Source organism: Centropristis striata, chromosome 18, assembly GCF_030273125.1.
Source record: "Centropristis striata isolate RG_2023a ecotype Rhode Island chromosome 18, C.striata_1.0, whole genome shotgun sequence".
Lineage (NCBI taxonomy): Eukaryota > Metazoa > Chordata > Actinopteri > Perciformes > Serranidae > Centropristis > Centropristis striata.
Window position 1 is genome coordinate 4,384,486 of NC_081534.1, and position 20,254 is coordinate 4,404,739.

The 20,254-nt window shown below is 39.3% G+C and overlaps 1 protein-coding gene across 1 annotated transcript in view; it reads left to right on the forward strand.

The window, feature by feature from the left end:
- LOC131991671 (MAM domain-containing glycosylphosphatidylinositol anchor protein 2-like) overlaps window positions 1-20,254 on the forward strand; it is a 220,790-nt gene that overhangs the window by 121,136 nt on the left and 79,400 nt on the right. The window contains exons 7-8 of the mRNA XM_059357161.1: window positions 13,882-13,973; window positions 14,891-15,128. Of these exons, the coding sequence (XP_059213144.1) occupies window positions 13,882-13,973; window positions 14,891-15,128 (330 nt within the window). The remainder of the gene's footprint in view (window positions 1-13,881; window positions 13,974-14,890; window positions 15,129-20,254) is intronic.

The following is a 20,254-nucleotide window of genomic DNA, read 5'->3' on the forward strand; positions in this document are numbered from 1 at the left end:
ACTCAGTACGAGAAGCCTTGGAGAGTTGAGACTGAAATGTTTAGAATTGCAAGCACTTGGGAAGAAATGTCTGTTAATGTGTGCGTCTCTCTTGATATTCATGTGTACACCCTGCACATGTACACAAAATACCAATTGATGGTGTTCTGCTACACTGAGTTAATGTTGCGTGTTCTGCAGGGTCACCCTGTGGCCTCATCGTTGCCGATCTCAGCTTGTTCACCCTCCTCTCCAGTCCTTGAGAAGCCCTCTCAAACTGCTGTTGCCAAAGGGGGCTGTGTGTGTGAAAACACACATCTCTCCCCAGCAGATGGTATTTTCTCTGGCCATACTGTCCCACCAGCCAGACTGCCTTCCAGGGCTTGGCCATCTCCACAGCCGACCCAGCAGGCTACTGGCATCCCATCACCCTGCTGACAAGATCCTTTTTATGGATTAAGGGTCCGCAACACGTCTTCAAATACAGGTCAATACCCATGCCTTCCCCCGGCCACTTGAGTCTCTTCTGTCCTGCACAAACACCACTTTGTGATATATCTGCTGAGACAATGCAAAGATACTCTACGCTGGGTGTTTCCATCCTTTCTTCTGTTGCTCCAATATGAGTAGGCAGCCCTCAAACGGAGAGTTGGTGAATTGAGACAGCACTGTCTGTAGATGGTGTTGTTGAAATGGGCAGCTGGTCTGGCATTTTCGCTTTCATGTCTCCTTGCACACACAGACACGACTCTGTGCATGTGTTTCCCGTCTTTTTCGCGAGGCAATGTGTTTCCCCTCTTGTGTGATGTGGAGAAATGAGCATTGCTGTAGCTATCAAAGATTCCAAATCAAACGCAGCTGTGTTGTCGTCGGATTTTCTCGACAATTCCTCCAGGGATTCCTGACAAAATCAGGTATGAAGCGTTTACACCCAAGGCATCCATCATTCCGACCTGCTAAGGTAGACACAACTAATCCCGCACACTCACACACATTCAGCGTAAACACAAAGTGAAACACACCAGCTACCATCCACACTTTGTAACTCTGATTGGAAGCTTGCTGTTATTTATAGAGAAGCAAAAATGCAATCTTTTTCAGTGTGAGCTCCCCGCTGTTTATATTTAGACTGTTTGGTGGGTAGAAAACAATCATGACGAGCCTTGTAAAAACCTGGCTGTCAGCATGTGAATCAACATGTGAATGACCCTTATCAAATTTGCTTTGGAATAAATTCTGGTCGAAAGCTGAATATATTTCCATTCATGAATGCCAGATTTAATGGCTGGATGGCCAGAACTGGCACAGGCGGGCCGGTCTCTTGGGCTGCGGCCCTAAGGACTGTCTGTGTGTATTTGTATGTGTGTGAGTGCGCCTGTACATGCCTGTTTTTTGTTTGTGCATTCAGTGGCCGTGTGCATGCGAATCCTTTTCTAACATAAATTAAAGCCGGAGGTCGGCCTGAAGGTTGAGAGCAGCATTTAGGACTCATTTCCCTTCCCGCCAAAGAACGGACATGTGTGAGTGGCCGTGATATTGTAAAGGTGCTGATGCATGGATGTGTCTGTGCTAATGTGAAGATGCATGGAGTGATAATAGGAAAATGAAAGGCGTTTGGAACGGTGGTATGAATGCGTGTTTGCACGTGAATGTGTTTTGAACCACGCTAACGGCCGTTGTCCTTTTTTCCGTGTTTAACCTTGAGCGGATGAGAGGAGAGTGGCAGTTAGAGGGACATCCATCTGGCTCTGAGAGATGAGTTCAGCCTCACACGCTGATTTTCTCCGCGAGAGTGAATGGAGAGCACAGTGTGATGTCTGCTGTGAGACGGACAGACAGGAGTGACTGAAAAATGAGATGGACTGATGGGTAGAGAGGAGGATTATGATTCAGAGTGAGGACGAAGTGAGAAACGTTTTTTCTTCTCTACCAGACAAAGAGTGCACTGGAGAGAACGCGACGATGGGGGGGGACACATTCAAACATCTTTTTTTCTTGTAGTGTTGCTGCATTCGTGTAAGTGAGGCCATTGTGTCTTTGTCATTTTGTGCCTACATACGTGCATGTCATAATCAGTATGTCAGGGCTCTGTGTACTTTTGCCCTGCTAAGAAGCTCCCCTGAGGTGGTATTGTAATCCCGCCGTGTGACATGAGCTCTCTGTAGAAGAAGGCCTCAACCGAGGCTTTTCTCTTTGTGTGATTATCTGCGCTTTTCATGTTCGGGCCACCCATTATTCCCACAGGCTATTAAAGCTATGGAGAATCATACAGGCTTGCCGCAGGGAAAAGCACTTCAGTTTGCGGTAAAGAAAAAAGGAACACAGGAACACTATAATATGTTAGGTAATGATCCAAAAGAATTGAATATCCACTGAATCACCATTGAACCGAATGCAATATCTCAAACAAAATAGGTTACGGGAGGCATGTAATGCAAATGTAAGCACAAGCAGAGCCTCCATCTCTTCCCTTTATATTACCATGAAGAAAGTAGCTCCTGTAAGTGTCCCTATAGTGGATGTTTTACTGCTTGGCATGTTGCCACAGTCAAGGTTCAATGACAGGAAGCTCTGATGGTGATAAAAGGAAGCCGGCTTCCGAAAAATTCATCAATAATTCATGTAGAATTTGTTTGTGCGTAGGTTGACTTGTGTTTTGTGCCCCAGCGCCTGTGATACTGGCAATGTTTTTTAAAAATAACGCTGTATTTTCTACACTGGCGCCGGAGATGTGTGTTTACATTTTTGCTTATTCTGCTGTTGATTTCTTGCTTTCGTTTGCACCTAATAAAGGAGCTACCGCTTCACCAGCCTTCCCTAACAAGTCCTGGTATGTTGTAAATGGATCCTGCTGCGAGCCCTTAATATTTAACATGCAGTACAAACAGTAAAGACGATCTTCATAAAGCTTATAATGTTTGTTTTTCCACTCTGACACATTCATTCTACTTCAGATTATGCTGATTTTCTAGACAGGTTGTGCTGCCTAACCAACAGCTGACATGTCAATATAAGAGTAACATTGTGCTTCGTAAAGGTTAACATGAAAGCTCAGTCCTGACAGAGCTTTCAGTCAAACACCAGCAGACGTTTGCTCACTTGTAGAGCTGTAGAGATAACCAATTCATATCAGATATAATATAACACAATATAATCAATATAACACAAGACTCTTAGGATTCAGCTGCATCACTATAGTACGATAGATCCGACCTAAGAGGAGAGGAGCTGGTAACATGAGCCAAGTAAAGATAGTTTACTAGTATGTTATTGTACAAAGAGAAACACAGGATAACAGCAACTTTTACAAACTTAAATATATAATATGTAGCTTTTCCACATAGAAATGTGTAAAGAAGACGAAGCAAGACCTGTGATATTGTTGCGTACTTACATTATCCCAAATGCTGACAACATGTAATTCCTAACTTAATTTTGTATTTCGTCGCCTGTCAATATCCCCTTTTCCCATTGCGATTTTCTCCCATAATCAACTTTAAAACCACATTTTTATATATTGGTTGTTTTCAACTGTATTTTTTAACCTGATGAAGGATTTTAGTTACTGGACGTCTGGATCTTAAGTTATCAAAAAGTTGAGTGAACTGCAGCAGCAGCCGTCTACTGAACTTCTTAGGAAAAACATTGATTTTTAATGTGAAATTGCTTTATTCAATTTTAATCACCACGTCGGTGTGCTTTTTAGGAGGAGTAATAATAATAATAATAATGCATTTTATTTATAGGCGCCTTTCAGGACTCTCAAGGTCACCTTACAATAAACAATTAAAAACAAAACAATAATAATAAAACAGCAATGGCAGTAATAATAAACAACAATGAAACAATTACAAATTAGAACAATAAAAACAACAATGACAGTAATAATAAACAATAAACAACACTGAAACAATACAGAGAAAAATTGTAATTTAAAAATGATTTTTTTTTAAAATGATTATAAAAAATAAATTTTAGGGATAGACTAGTCTGAACAGGTGTGTTTTGAGATGTGACTTGAAAGTTGACAGTGTTGTTAGAGAGCGGATGTACTGAGTGGCTTATTGTAGAATATATGTTCCCGGTAAAAACGTCCTTACTGAGGAAGGATCCCAACAAGGAAAAATCTGACTGCAGGTGCTACAGGCTGCAGCTTGACCTCATGGAAACTCTTTTGTTACTTTTGTTTTGGTTTTATCATTGTTTTGATTGAGAGACCTCTAGCGGCAGGAAATGACATACTGTGCGTTCAAATAAAAACGAACTAATGGAAATCTAGAAGTGTGATGGAATCGTACGGCTGAGCAACTTGTTTCATCCACTGCTCCGATGCTCTCAGCTCCTCACCATGACCTGTTACAGTCACTTACTGTTACTGTTAAGTCAGATAAACTATGTTTGAACCAAACGCTGGCTCCACTTCCTCTACTGTCATTCAGAGTGATCACCGCTTCAATGGATGGCGCTTTCAGGAGGTCGGCTTCGTGCTTGGCTAGGATTTCATTACTGAACTTTGACCCGGATCCTTGCTTTTTATTTATTTAACTGTGTGAAAGTCAGACTTCCTATTGGCCCCTAATTTCTGCAAAAAAGTATGCAGTATGTCACTGCCCACGCTTCCAAAGACATCATTTTCTACAGTTTTCAGTGTTTGAAATAAAAAATTGAGGAACCAATTGATTAATTTTTGTCACATCAAATATTCAATTTCAATCATGGATGAAAAACTAAATCAGCTTTGAGTCGGGCGTACATTATTGTTGTGGATGGTGGACTGTTGAATCATCTGAGAGGGAGAGATACACACCCCTTCAGTTGTCATGGAGATGAATCTGAGCTCAAAACATCTGTCTCCATAACAACTGTTCAGATCCGCTAATAAAGACTGTAATATATGATTTAAAGCTCCAGAAAAAGCAAGTACAGTAGGTGGACCTTTGACTTCATAAACATATATCAATGTTTGTTACAGGCAGTGGTAGTTAAAGTATTAATAGCACACTGTGAAATAAAAGTCCTGAATTCAAAACTTACTGAAGTAAAAGTACAAAAGTATCAGCATCAAAATGTACTTAAAGTATCAACGTAAAAGTACTCATTATGCTTAATGGCTCCTCTCAGATTGTTTATTATATTCTAAATATATTATTAGATTATTTGTATTGATTGACTAATCTAAGCACACTGCAAAAAGTGTCTAAAACAAGATAAAAACACTAAATCTGAGGGAAATGATCCTGCTGCATGGACAGATAATTTCACTTGACAAGATTTCTTAAATTAAGATTATGAAATCTAGAAATAAGCATGTTGAACGCTTAAAATAAGAAATTAACTCTTAAAACAAGACAAATTAAAGGTGCAAGCAGCGATGAACTGGCCCGAACACAGTGCACTGCAAATTATTTGTTTCTTGCCAAAATAAAAAAAAACTTTAGATTTAGAAGTGTTAGATCATTTATCTTGTTTTAAGAGTTAATTTCTTATTTTAAGTGTTCAGCATGCTTATTTCTAGATTTAATAATCTTAATTTAAGAAATCTTGTCAAGTGAAATTATCTGTCCATGAAGCAAGATCATTTCCCTCAGATTTAGTTTTTATCTTGTTTTAAGATACCCCTTGTTTGTAGTGCAGTGTTTTAATTTTGTAAAGACAGGCCTCGTTTTAACTACTAAATATACTGTTATGAGGTCTCATTTAAAAAATTCTAATTGATCATGTTATTCATGTTAAATCTTAACCTGCAAAGTAACTAAAGCTGGCAGCTAAATGTAGTGAAGTACAAGTGCAAAGTTAAATCAAATGGAAATACTCAAGTAATTACAATTACACTCACCTCAAAATTGTACTTCAGTACAGTATTTGAGTAAATGTACTAAGTTACATTCCACCACTGATTACAGGAACATTTAATTTCATACGTACAGTGTAGGTATGTACAGAGGGACTCACTAACTCCTAGTGTGTACACAGATGCTCTTATTATATTGATGAGGTTGTGGAAATAGTGAAACAATAGTCGGAGACACAGTTTACCTCGAGAGCAAATGGGAAAGTTCTGTTCCCCGAGCAGAGCAGTCATCAAAGATTCATGTGACTTTTGCCATGAATTGGTTATCAGTGGTGGGGAAGAAGAGTGACAGCGCACCATCACCCGTTAAAGCCTCCCAACTCTGCACTTCTCACCTCACACACTCTCCACAGTCTCCTTTTAAAATACCTCTGGATTCTCTCCCATGCATAAGGGAACACACACCTTTTAGTCACTGCAGCTGTCCGGCAAAATCTACTACAACCAGGTGAAGTAATGCCCACTTATCTCTCTTGTACACAAATGTAGTCGATTTACAGCAAGGCCTACTTGCTATTCAATATTTATGGTCAGATAAAATTGCAGGGAAGGAGGTGTGAATGTGAATGTGAAGGAGGTAGGGAGGGAACCAATTCTGAAATATGCATGAGTGCACATACGCGGCACTGACCATTTTGACGTGCACTGCAGCTCTGTGCGGAAATGAGGGGACGCTGAGTCATAGCGGGGGGAAGTGTGGGAAAAATGGGGAATGGACTATGCAGATTTAATCAGTCATTCCTACTCCTGGTTTAACTTGTAGTGAAGATCTCTGGCTGCGCATTGTAAATCTAAATCAGTGTGCAGTTGATTAAGTAATGTACCTTTGCACATAGCACGGTGGACTATTTTTCCAGGCCAAGTTGATGTACAGTACGTCTTGCATTAAATCTTTCCTGTATCTAATCCTTTACATTGAAACGGTGAGAAAAGATTGGTTGCAGATGGTTGAAAATCTAATTGTTAGCTGTGATGCTAGGTGGTGATACGTTCAGATCGGTATTATAATATAGCAAGTCTCCTTGGTGTGCTCATATTATCATAGATATTAAAAAGTAGAGCATGAGCAGCCAGGTCAGTGTGGACTATAATCTGTTCTTCCCTTACATTAGTGATGAGTCCAGAACTTGTGAATCATAAATATGCAAGTAGGATGGAGGAGAAGAATATGATAATTGAATAGTTTACTGAGCGTTGACCTCAACATATGTAGCTAGGCTTAATACCTCTACTCAACAAACTGAGATAAATAACCAATAACCCTGAGCGTTTCTTATTGGCCCTCATTGGCTGGACTCAGCTCCTATATGAGCTATAATAAACCCAGCAATGTTGTTTCCTGTGACCTTCAATGATTGAAATGTCATCTATAGGCTGAGCAGATGAGATATAGCTTGGTTGCATTTTATGCATGTAATTACAGTAATATACATAATGAGCTAAACACCTATACACTGTAAAAAAAGATAGAATAGTAATAAAATTGAGGCAACAGATTGCACGCAATATTATTAATTAAATCTAACTATGTTACAAGTTGAGTTGATAACAACTTAACAGGAAGTGTTAAGTGTCAATTAAAAACGGACTAATTCTATTGTGTTGGATTCATTCAAAATTCTCTTGATTTAGAATTACAAACACATAAAGATTATGTTTAATGTGATCAAAATAAATATATTCTATCTCAAACATTGTATATTAAAGTTACTTTAACAACTGCCTCAAAATCAAGGACACATTTATATTTAATGCATTTTATCAAATATGTTAAGTAAAATAAAATGACTACAGAATAATTTATTACAGTGTACGGCTATAATTTTGCATCTTGGAAAGGTGATCTAAGAGTTGTGATTTGTGTCTGTGAAGTCAAGAAAATCATCTATTATCAGTCCCTTGACATTTCCGCATTTGCATATTTATGTAAAAAAAAAAAAAAAAAGGTAAAACCAGGAAATGGCTATATTTTTGCTTGTTATTCAATGTAGAAAGCTGATCTTAGAATCTGATCTATGCTTCTAATCTGTTTTTTTGCCTAGGAGATGAATGTATGTGATATCACTCGTAGCTGACATCTATTCAGCAGTGTTACAGTATGAAGATCCTGTTCTTTCAATTTGAACCGTTTGAACAGTTAAGTAATGCAGTTATTCAGCAATGTGAGCAATGAAAGGCCTCCTGCTGACATTTTAAGGTTAATTTGCACCGGCTGACATTTCATAGGGATAGAAACACCTTAACTTATTGTGACTGTTGCACATCGGCCAATGACTGCTCTGTTTCCTGCTTTCACCTGTTTTACTCATATCAAGCTGGCCGCTCAGTCATCAATTAAAGCTGATGCATGTGAAGTGCAGCAATGTGAAGTCAACATTGTATTGTGATAGGATTGCAGGAGTCACATTTGAGTTAGATGTATCACTTCCTGTGAACGGTAAAGAATTTAATACAGCCAAAATGTCCTATTTTATTCTGCAACCCAACTTTGTGTTTGCTGCTGATAACGTGGGTGCTGATAAATAAATTGCAGGTTCATATTTACCCCGGAATGAAATTTAAAATGCTTGCCCCAGTACCTGAAGCAGTGACCAAAGTAATAGATAAAGAGATGTTAGTTGAAATGCATTAGTCATGGTGGAGAGTGACACAAATAATGTGTTTGACAGTAAACACAAAGGAAGGCTGGATACACATTATGCAAAATTGGAAAGATTATTACATTAAGATTATAGAGATGTCGTTGTGAATGTACGAGTTGATTTTAAATTTAATTTAGGCGAACAAAATGCATCCCAAAGAACTAAAACTGTCAGCAACAAAACACATTTGGAATAAAATAACAAACATTATCTGCTGACTATAGCAGCACAGTGATTCAGCCACCATCACAAACATCATGTTTCTTGTCTTGGATCTTGAGTAAGATACTCAAGAATCTGCAGTTGAATATCTGGAGATTGTTGCAAGCTGCTGACCTCTCTTTTCAAAGTAGGCCAAACAATCAAACATACAGTATTTGCTTTGAACCACATAATCACATATACTGCCTACAGATATATACGTTAGCTGTTATCAAGGATGGACCATAAGTCATGTGGAAAACTAATTTTTTAGCCTTACAGTAGCAACATTTCCTCTCACAGCACTTTATTATTGGATTATAGGACTTTTGTTATTTTTTTGGCCTGTTTCTAGAAAGAAGCTAGAAAGGGCCCTCAGTACTCTGTCAAGGCCATGCCCTATCTTACAATGTTGACAAAAGTGAAAAATAATTTGTGTGAGTCAGATCCATTCCAACAATTATTGGCTTCGTCCTTGTCCCATGGTACACCCCTCCACCAAGTTTCAGGCCAGCATTTCTCTCCATAACCTTGCTAAGAAACAGACAAACCAAACCAAACACCTCTTTCGAGGAGGTAATCACTATCAGCACCTCACGGCAAAGAGCTGAGCTCATTCATATGAACTTTACGAACAAAGATTAAATCTTTCAAGGGAAACTAAATGGACTGAAGCACATTGACTGATTTATCAACTACCACTACAGCACCGATGTGCCGCCTTTAATTGTGCAAAAAGACTGAGATTTTAACACCACTGTGTCTTCATCAGAGACATGGACAAAACAAAAAGACAAACATATACAGACAATTTATAGGCAATTGCCATTGGATAATTGGTTGAACAGGATTTAAAATCTGCTGGTGGAGATCCGAAAGTGGGAGTTGCCGTCGTCAGTGTCCAAGTTCCACGCCCCATGCACCACAGTCATATCAGGAAAAAAAGGCCACACATCATCTCTTACTGAGAATCGCCACTGGGAGCGAGACATGAGTGGCGTGTATATGTTCTATCATACAACCCCACTGACTCCATTTTCTGTTGTGTTTAGTGAAGCCTTTCCTACATAGACAGCTGTTTAAATCACACAAATATCCTGCTGTATATGTGTTTTGAACTTATTTACCATGTGTTAATTGATCAATCAAGGCTCCCAGTCTGTCTGTGGGCTTCACTCTCCTGTTGTTTATCTGCACAAACTGAGTGGACAGCGGCTGACTGAACAGCAGAAATTTACTGAAATTACAGGTTAACCCAGGCAGCAACCTCCTGGTCTGAGCAGTGAAGCAAACCTGGTAGCACTTTTTTTCATCAACGGCAGATGCAAAAGACCTCCGGTCCTATCTATCTCAATACAAAATGAGACGACTTCTCACTTGATTTGTTAACTCAGAAAAAATTCTTGTGGCAACATTATGGGGTAATCGCTAGTTTTTAGTTAGTGACTAGTTTAGTCTAAGTGTTGTTCAAGCATTATAATGTTAATGTGTAAGTAATGGTCCCATTAAGAAGAAAATTGATGATAAAGAAGATTATGTTTTGGGACTTGGATACCTTTGGTAGCTTTGAAAATGTCTTGTTCAGAGATCGGTTGTCCTAAAAGATACTCCAAGGAGTTGGCTCTTCAATTTCGTTGAATTTTTAGATGCACCTGTCCTCGCGCCTCCCCAGTCCAAATATGGTCTCTCCTGGTTTCAAAAAACAATGATGGCGAGGGACGTAAAACAATGATGGCGACAACCGTAATGCTGAACTCGATGCTTTAAACGGGCCGTCCTTATATCAATGGCTGACTTCACGGTGACTACGTCCAGTATTTATACAGTTTGGATTAACCTAGTAGTTTTAATGTCAGCTTCAGGGGAAGAAATCAAGAATGTTTGTATATATTGATTGATTGATTGATTGATTTCATTTCTCCGCCCACTGCTGCAAATGAGGGGAATCTGTGTGTAGTGCAACAGTAACACAGGCAGACTGACAGAGTTGATCAGTCGATGTGGATGCGGTTAATAAGTTCAAAACACATATGCAGCAGTTTAATCATGATTTAAACAGCTGACATTTAATAGAATGGAATCCTTTTTGATCTGTGAGACGTGCGAGTGACAGACGTTAAAAAAACACTTCTAAAAACGCGTCCAGTGGGGATTGGACTTTAAAGTTACAGAGATAAAACACACAAAAAAAGTAAGACAAGAAGTACAGATACTGCATCCATCACATGTAACAAGTGAAAGGAAATGTGACAAATGATTTTTTTTTATTTAAACTAAAGCATTTAACTGTGTTAAAGGGAGAGGTATGTTGGCTTCATACTCTTGAAGGACAACTTTGCCAGTTTTCACCTGGCTCTGTGTCACAGCAGCACCCAGAGCTCCACGCTCTCCCACCAAAGTTAAAAAAACATGTTTATCAGAGTGTGAACGGCTTCATGTCAACAGAAATATTAGCGGAATATTCATTTTCATTAGCCATGATGACAGCTAGTAGGAATACTGTTTTTCTGATTAAGGGTAAAAAACAGAATATTTTGAGTATGTAAACTCAGTGTTTGGTGGTATTCTAGTGTCAGAATGAGCCAGTCTTTCTTTTTTTTTTTTTCTTTTTTTTTTTTATTAACATTTTTATTATTATACAACATAAGACAGACACAATACAACCACAAACAACCACAGTATAATAGATCAGACATAACAAACCACAACAAACACCACAAGACACGCATACATACACATACACTCATATACAAAATCAAATTACAAACATAAATGGGGGGGGGCAGTACTGTACCATTGCAATTAATTGTTCTTTTCAAAATCATGTTCATTACATAATCTTTTTTCAAGTTAATTTACATGGAAACAAGGTGACAATGTGACAGTGGGCTCTTACTGGGCTGCAGAGCAAGGGTCCTTCCTCATCTCACATTTGGAATTCTGCGATAATTCCCATAACTTGTTCCCAATTTATTCCAAAATTATCATCATTCATCCGATCGGTCATTCGCTCCATTCCAAGGAGATCAAAAAATTCAAGTAAACATGTAACCATGAGCCAGTCTTTCTATCAAATGTGAGAACTGATCAAAGGAGGCACTGAGCTGACATTTTTGGAAACACAACACTTATGAGGACAGTTTAAGGAGTATGTATTCGACCCCGCCATTCAGAGGAGAATATCAAGCGGAGAAGGTGGCCCATGAGAGATCTGTGGTACAGCAGTTCTTGTTCTCTTTACCAACAGGGATTCCCTATCTGTATCTAGAGCCCTATGAAGATTAAGTCTGGCCTTACAGTAAAGTCGAGCTGGCTCTGTGACTGTTAAGTGCCTAGTTGTGTCACAGTCCTTTAAGTTGAGAGGAGAATATACTTGAGCCGTTGGAATGTAAAAAAAGGGAAAGCAGTTAATCCAAAGGTTTATCCGCTGTCACCTGTGACAGCACAATGACTTGTGAAATGCGTGTGTGTGTTCGTGGATGAGATAATGTTTTCTTAAGAAGAAGCCACCAGCTCTGCTCAGGTTGTCGCAGGGACACAAAAGCCTTTTCAAACTGTCAGGATAGAACTACAACTCTGTCTACGGGTGTTTTCACTGTGTATGATTGAAGGAAATCTGCCTTTTCTGACTGCCATGTTCTCCTAATGGCTTCCACCACTGAGTTCATGTTGACTCATTAACCTTCCATGGTATATGTTGGCTGTATGGTAATTGAATCTGGGTAGTAAATGTACACTGTGATGCAGAGCTGAGCAGGAATGGGCTGCAGGTAATGCCTTGTATTATATTCATATTCATAAAGGTCACAGACATATGTTGCGTATGCTAATTGCCACAGTTTCCACGCTAGTATCACTGAATCATACACAACATGATTGATAGTGACTGCCACGGGGAATAAGAATATATGGCATACAAGAATGCACAGCAGCGTTTGGGAGAATTTGTGTGTTGACATCATTTGTAATATTTGTATCTGACACGCGTCAGAAATAGGATTCTCTGGCTCCAGACGCTGATTTCAAACGCGAGGAGGAAGATCATGTCAAGGAGGCGTGTGTCACTCGTCTCTCCCTCAATGTGCAGCTCGGCAGGCATCACAATGTTTTGCACATTCAATTTCCTGTGTTTAAATCTGACACGCAGGTTTTGTTTTTCGTTTTCCCTTTACCAAACTGAATATGATAATGTCACTCGGGAATTGCTAGATGAAAAGATTTCCATGGTGCCGTCAGCTTTTTTTTTTTTTTTTTGCAGAGGAGATGAATTGAACAGTAGGCGCAGGGTTTGGAACCAATACAGCATACATTATAATGAAATCATCTTCTTTTTTCTGTTCAGAGCAGCTATGCTTTGAAAATGGAGTTTGCAAACCAAATTGGATTAGAAATGGTGGATATTTTGTTAGGTATCTCTCCAATTTCACAGTGTGTGTTTGCATGTGTGGGTTTGTGAGTGTGTGTGTGTGTGTGTGTGTGTGTGTGTGTGTGTGTGTGTGTGTGTGTGTGTGAACCTGCTTGGATGCTGTAGGATTCTTCAGTCCGTAGCTATCAATATTAATGTTGATTCAAAGCTTTAGTCTTCAAATACAAACATACAATTCGCCTTTATCTGTTAAGTTTTCTATTTGACCCTTCTGCTGCATCAAAAGCTAAACTTTCATCTGTTGTTTCAGAGGAACAGTTACAGTTGTCATATCCGTGTCTACTCTTCCACTTCTGCTGTAATACCGCTTTTATGATTCCACGACCTCGCTAGTGAAGTGACACATCTAAATGAGCAAGAAATTCTCACAAAGCAGTGCTCAAAATTGGTAACATTAGGTTGTTGCGACACAGTCCAGTCTTTCTGTGCATTTTAATAATGTTTGAAGTGCTCAAAGAAGAAGAAGATGGTGTACTTTAATATCCCCGCAAGAGGAAAAGTAATATTTTGAAGGCCGAGCAGGTACAAGCAACACAGTCGTGTTTACAGTACATTCACTGGAGATGCATAACAACGATTTACAGCCCAAGTGTGGACATTGAGCAAAGTAAAAAATCTATTTAAAAAATCTATAAAATCCTGTCTTTGGGATTACATCTCAGAAATCGCATCAATATGACAAGCAGAGCCATAACCTGCAGTTACTGTTTGAGGGTTTGTTCCAGCTGCCACAGTGAACAAGTGTAAATCCAGTTCTAATCAAATGGATTATCTCTTCACAGCTCTAAAAAAGGGGCGATTCTGGATCACTCCGGACCCCTACCACAATGACGACAACATCCAGATTGGACGTGAAGTCAAGATATCTTGCCAGGTATAGTAAACACACACACACATATGCGAATATAACACAGACCTGAGTTCATGAGAGATAAAATAGTTTTTTGTAATACTGTGCATAAACATAACACCAGGAAGGCAGACAAGCTCAACCAAGAACTAATTCTCTGAAAAGAACAGTGCTTTATAGAGCCAGTAAAATATGGAATGAATTACCATTGATATGCGTCAAGAAAAAAGCAAAATATCCTTCAAAAAGAAATTAAAGATGCACTTTGTCAGTGGTTAATGTTAGGTGTTTTCATTCATTTTGGTTGAAAGGACGCTACTTTTTATAGAAGCTATGTTTGCCTGGATTCATGATGTCCAGGATTACAATCAATGATACTGGTTTTCTGATCAAATGCACTTGACCAATTATTCCTAAACATTTAATCCAAATGGCTATAATTTAATGGTTTGATTCTGCAAACTGTCTTTTTAATTTGTGCTGCATTTTGTAATGTACTTTTGTGCTGCACTTTTCTAATGTATTTTGGAATAATTTTTACTGTTAAAGTTGTTGTAGGACTGTTGAGTATTACTTGTTGGAATGTTTTGACCCCAGGAAGACTAGCGAACTGCCATGGCATAAGCTAATGGGGATCCTTTAACCCATTGAAGCCTGGAAAGCGGATACGTTGTTTTGTAGTATTTGTATAAACTCTCAAATACTTTTTGAGTTTCATTTCTATCTGCTACAGAGGCTGAAAAATCTATTATTTAGTAGAAGAGTTGACACTTTTTTTCCCAGAATTTTTCCAGAATTTCCAGAAATTAGAGGCTTATTTTAAAATCACCCAGCGATTTTTCAGGCCTCAATGGGTTAATAAAACAGAACAATAAAACAATATAAGGTATTGTAAGTTACTCATCAATGCAACTCAAGTAACGACGTGCTGAATGTCCCAGGTGGAGGCGACCCCACCAGAGGAGCTGACTTTTAGCTGGCTGAAGAACGGCCGTGCCCTGCGGAGCTCCGAGCGTATGGTCATCACCCAGACGGACCCCGACATCTCCCCCGGGACCACCAACCTGGACATCATAGACCTCAAGTTCACCGACTTCGGCACATACACCTGCGTGGCGGCGCTGAAGGGAGGAGGCATCCCTGAGATCAGCATTGACGTCAACATCTCTTCCACTACTGGTGAGCCTCACACCCCGTTGTGTCACTGACGCATCTACACACCTCCCTCAACACATATGACTCATACGTGTACACACACACCATACACACACACTTAAGAAGATCACAGGAAATTGAAAATGTCTAGAGAGAAAACTGAGTTAAAATCTTCGGCAGTGTTTCTTAGCCTGTGGGGATCGAAACTTAACACAGTCTTGTTTGTAGTATTGCTGTCAATCCTATCAGTTTTCATATAATTTTACTTTTTAATTATGTCCGGCCAGGTTATCTAAAGCAATTCTTATAAGTAAAAGAAAGCTACACCCACACTAATACCTTTTTTATTTTAAAATGAAAAAGATCTCAGTCTTCTCAAGCATCTTCGCATCGTTTCTGGGCTTGTGCATGTTAGGGTTAACACAGTGTAGGGCTGATAACACACATGAGGCAGGAGTAACATTATAAAATATAAGACAAAAAGGTCTTCAAGGCCTGCACTTCGCTATCCATGCTGAAATAATGACTGGTACTCAAGGCTGAAGTTAAGCCAAACATATTACTTTTTCAACACATAGCAATACTGAAAATTTGATAAGGTTTTAATACTAATTTTCAAGCTTCAATACACAGGTACTACCTGCATTTTTAAGATTTTTTCTGCTTTATTCTCTCGGACAGCAAGTTGATACACACTCCTCTGCAGCGTCCACATAGGCCTGCCTCCTCTAACTCACTCACAGTGCTGGCTTCACGTCATTTATCTCATCCGTTCTGGTTGAATATAATCATTTATGGGTTTTATTATGGTTATTCCACTCTCCTTTTAGCATTGTTATTTAGTTTGGCAGCATAATGGTAAAATAACTCCTAACATAGCTGACATAACTGCTCCAACCATCTAGCAAATAACTAGTGCTCAGTCTGTTAGCTTGATGCTAGCACATAATAAGAATGGCCATTAATGCATTAATGACGGAAATTAACATTGCGATGAAGATTAATATTTTCTTAACATTTGATCAGTTTGTAGAAAACATTTTAATTATTGTTAATGTTTACTTCAGTCTTTCTGCCGTTGTCAGCTACTTGTCAAGAAGAAAAAAAGTCGCCATTGTCGTGTTATAGCCTTGTTCTTTTAATACAAATCTAAAATTGTATGCCCTTCATCATTTTCAAAGTATTGTATTAAAGTTAGAAATTCTTCTATGGTGACAACACTTACAAGGATGTTAAAGCATCGAGTGATAGTGGACGAATCAGGGCGCGTTGTGACTGATAAGGCCCATTAAGAAAGTGAACATGCAGTGGTGGAAAAAGTATTCAGATCCCTTACTTAAGTAAAAGTACTAATACCACACTGTGAAATTACTCCACTACAAGTAAAAGTCCTGCATTCAAAATGTACTTAAGTGAAAGTACAAAAGTATCAGCATCAAAATGTACTTAAAGTATCAAAAGTAAAAGTACTCGTTATGCAGCATGGAGCCACTTAGATTGTTTTATATATTCCAAATATCATATTAGATTATTATTATTGATGCATTTATGTATACAGCGTTTTAATAAATTTGCCTCAAAATGTAGTGAAGTAGAAGTATAAAGTGACATAAAATGGAAATACTCAAGTAATGTACAAGTACCTCAAAATTGTACTTAAGTACAGTACTTGAGTAAATGTACTTAGTTACTTTCCACCACTGTGAACATGGATGTCTGCATCTCCACTTCCACCTGTATGGGCTGAAATGTAATCCTGCAGTTTTCATACTAAAACAGGGTCCGCAACATTTTCAAACATCTTACATTAGTGTGGATGTAGCCTGAGGACAACACACTGTATCCTTTGCAATGTAAAACTTTTTTTTTTTAAGTTTTTACCACTATGTTTACTACATTAAGTCAAAATATAACAAGTTTCTCTTACCATCCATTCTTTAGCGAGCCTTTTAAACGGCTTTTAAAAGTGTAAAAATAACTTAAATGTTCAGCTTGCTATTCCTCTCCAAATAAGTGCTTTATAAATGTAATTACTTTTAGAAAATGTTTAAATCCTTTTTCTGGATTCCAGCTGTTAAATTAGTGTGTAATATACAGAATGGTTGCAATAATGCGAAATAAGACTCGTGAATTTTCCTTTCAATGGTCACTCCACCCTGATCAAGTTTTCCTACTTATCTTATTGGCAATGCAGAAACCTTTGGCCAAAGGTTTTCACATCATTGCGGCTGAGATTTTTTCTCTCAACACAATGGAGGTGAAGTGAGTTTTGTCTGACAGTGAGGTCTTTTGATTATCCAGACTAATTGGGACATTGTCTTATTTCTTTAGTGTCAACAAACAAAACAAAGCTTCACTTCATTTTGCTGGGATGGCATTGAAAATCTCCAAGGCCGCAGAAACTCAAATAAGCAAAACTTAAGCAAATTAAAGCTGTCTGTAAGGTTTTTAATCATTTGATTTGGGTGAACTGTCCCTTTCGGCCCACCATCTCCACAGGATAAGAATATTAGTACGTCTTCTTTAGACTGCTGATCACTGTCTGAATAAATTCTAGCAATCTATCCCATGCTGGAAATGTCCTAGAATCTCCATCTTCCACTGTAATTCCTAGTTACTGCACACAGTTCTACCACAGCACCAACAATCACTGTTTAATTGGCATCCTGTGAACCAAAGCTGACTCCATCAGTCGCACTAATCAGAGACTAAACATCCATCGTCCTCCCATCTAATTGGCTGCTTCAACCACTGTTCCAACTAACGTTATATGTATGCAGCATGTTAATAACACAACATACCAGTCCACCTTGTCTACTGAGTTGCATCATTCTGGTTTCAGTCCCGGCATGTTGAGTAGTTATAGAAAGAGAACAGCATCACGGCAGCTGTTCATTGTGTCTTTTGGATACTCTGCTACTGTTGTAATAGCTTGTTTCAAAAGAAGGCGTAGGTGCTTATGATAAAACCATTCAATCTTTAAAAGTGTTATCAAAGGACACAATCTGCTGTCAAACATGCTTTTTTTATATCTATTGTTTTATATTCCAACATCAATCAGCCCTCTCCCCTGTCAGATTTTATAAGAAAGAAGCGTGGAACTGCTTCTCAGGCAACAAAGGAGATCCTGACTTTTAAAAAGATTGCTACATAGCACATTGAGTACAGATAACAATGCGTTTTGTGCTTACTCACTTCCTGCAGGGCTCTGCAGTAATGGTGAACAGCAGTGGTTAGAGAGACAAAGAGGCAACACATGTAATTGGACAGGAACGGTGGTCTTTAAGTGTAATCTCCAGCGCGAGGTCAATCAGTGTGCAGCAAATGCCCGGCTGTCACCGGGCATTACTTCAATCGGCCGAGGGGTGTGACCCAATCCACTCGGCGCCTCCAGAGACGCCACGACTGGGAGTCCTGCTCGCTGCTCGCTCATCCCACATGTTCACATTTTCTATGTCGAGGAAATTCCCCCGGGTCAGTGTTGCCGCTGGCGCAGGAGGCATCTGTTTATGCTCTGACGTGTGTTCAGAACTGAAAAGTGACTTTTTGGGTTGTGTGATATTTCACGACTTTTGATTAGGTTCACAGCGAGCTTTATTCCCCCCCCTGCCCCCCTTTACATGCACACACATCAACAGGCACATTTTCACACTCGCGCACTTTTTTACCTCCGCTCGCATCTTGTTTTTCCATCGCACACACACATCGCTGCCACTCACAGCGTGAACATGAAAGCAGTGTGTCGACCTTGGGTGCATAATTATTGTTAGATAATCCTTTGATAATCCCTGCGCTATAAAACAGTGGGATCAATCGCACCTGCCAAGATTGTTTCCTCATTATCTTTTAAGTAGTGCAGTCTCTTCTTTTGGAGTGCTTGGGCGATGGCAATGCATTAACACAGACCCTTTAATGTGTAAAAAAAAACACACACTGCTGTCTGACTGAGGAAATAACCCAGGAAATGACTGACTCTGTTGTGATCATATGAAATGAAAGGTTTCCTTAAGGCTTCGATGTGATTGCTTCTTAAGCTTTCATTGTTCCAGTCAGATGTGTGGGTACGAAATATTATGAAAGTGTTGCATTGTCATAAAGCTGTTTCTGTCATAGGAAATAATATACGAGTTATGCTTCTGCCAGTAACAATCCCTGCCGCTTTACCTGGATGTGACTGGGCTGTTTTCCTGCAGAATGCTTGTCATGTGTGCTGTTCTTTCAGTCGGATTGATGCCGTGCATCAGAGAAGTGTCTTCACTGAGCGCCACAGTATAGCTGTTGTGTACTAAAGCGCCTTGTGCCTCTGCCGTGCCATACGCCTGCAGCCTGTTTTGGGGTGAATAAGCCCTGTTTTTGTTCCTCTGCCTGTTCTCCTGAAGGGAGAAAGCCCGAGCCGCAATTAGAAGTCCTAATAAAAGCGTTTAGAGGAGATTACGCTGCAGGTCTGCCAGGGTTTCGTGCTGGGGAAGTGGTTGGAAAGCGATTGAGCCTAAAGTGTCTCTAGTCTGAACACTTTGGAGCTTACTGGCTGTTCCAGCGTTGGCTCCACTTCCAGATTCCAAACCCGGACTTAGCCCCAGCCCACAGCCCGTCTTTATAAAAGAGAATATTTATTATCTCCCATTCTTCCAACTTTTGATGAGCACAGGCTTCAACAGCCTTCATGAATTCTCCCTTTTGCAAAACACCACTAATATTTACTATCATGGCACGCTCATTAAATAAGCAACTTCTTTTCCTCGTCGGGGCTCCCGGAGAGGCTAATGCTTATTTATGAGCGTGATCTGAAAACGAGGACACAGACCTCCCCTTTGGATACTGTCAGGATTAAGAACCGCAGGACACAGGAACAGCTGAAAAAGAGTTACGAGCATTAGTGTAAAACATAAAACATCCCATAAACTTCTAACAGGAACTAGCTGATTAATCTTCTCATTAGTCCGCATGTTAAATGTGTGTTTAGTGGGTGTGTCCTGCTGGATTATTGTGAGATGATGTAATTATTGCCATTCTATGGCTCCGACTCTGGAATGTTATTTGGCTTTAGATTGTAACTACCATTGGGACCATCTTGGAGATAAATTTTTAATAGCTTGTGGAGTTATTACAGATGGATTTTTGACATTTAAAGCTCATACCCACTTATTGCG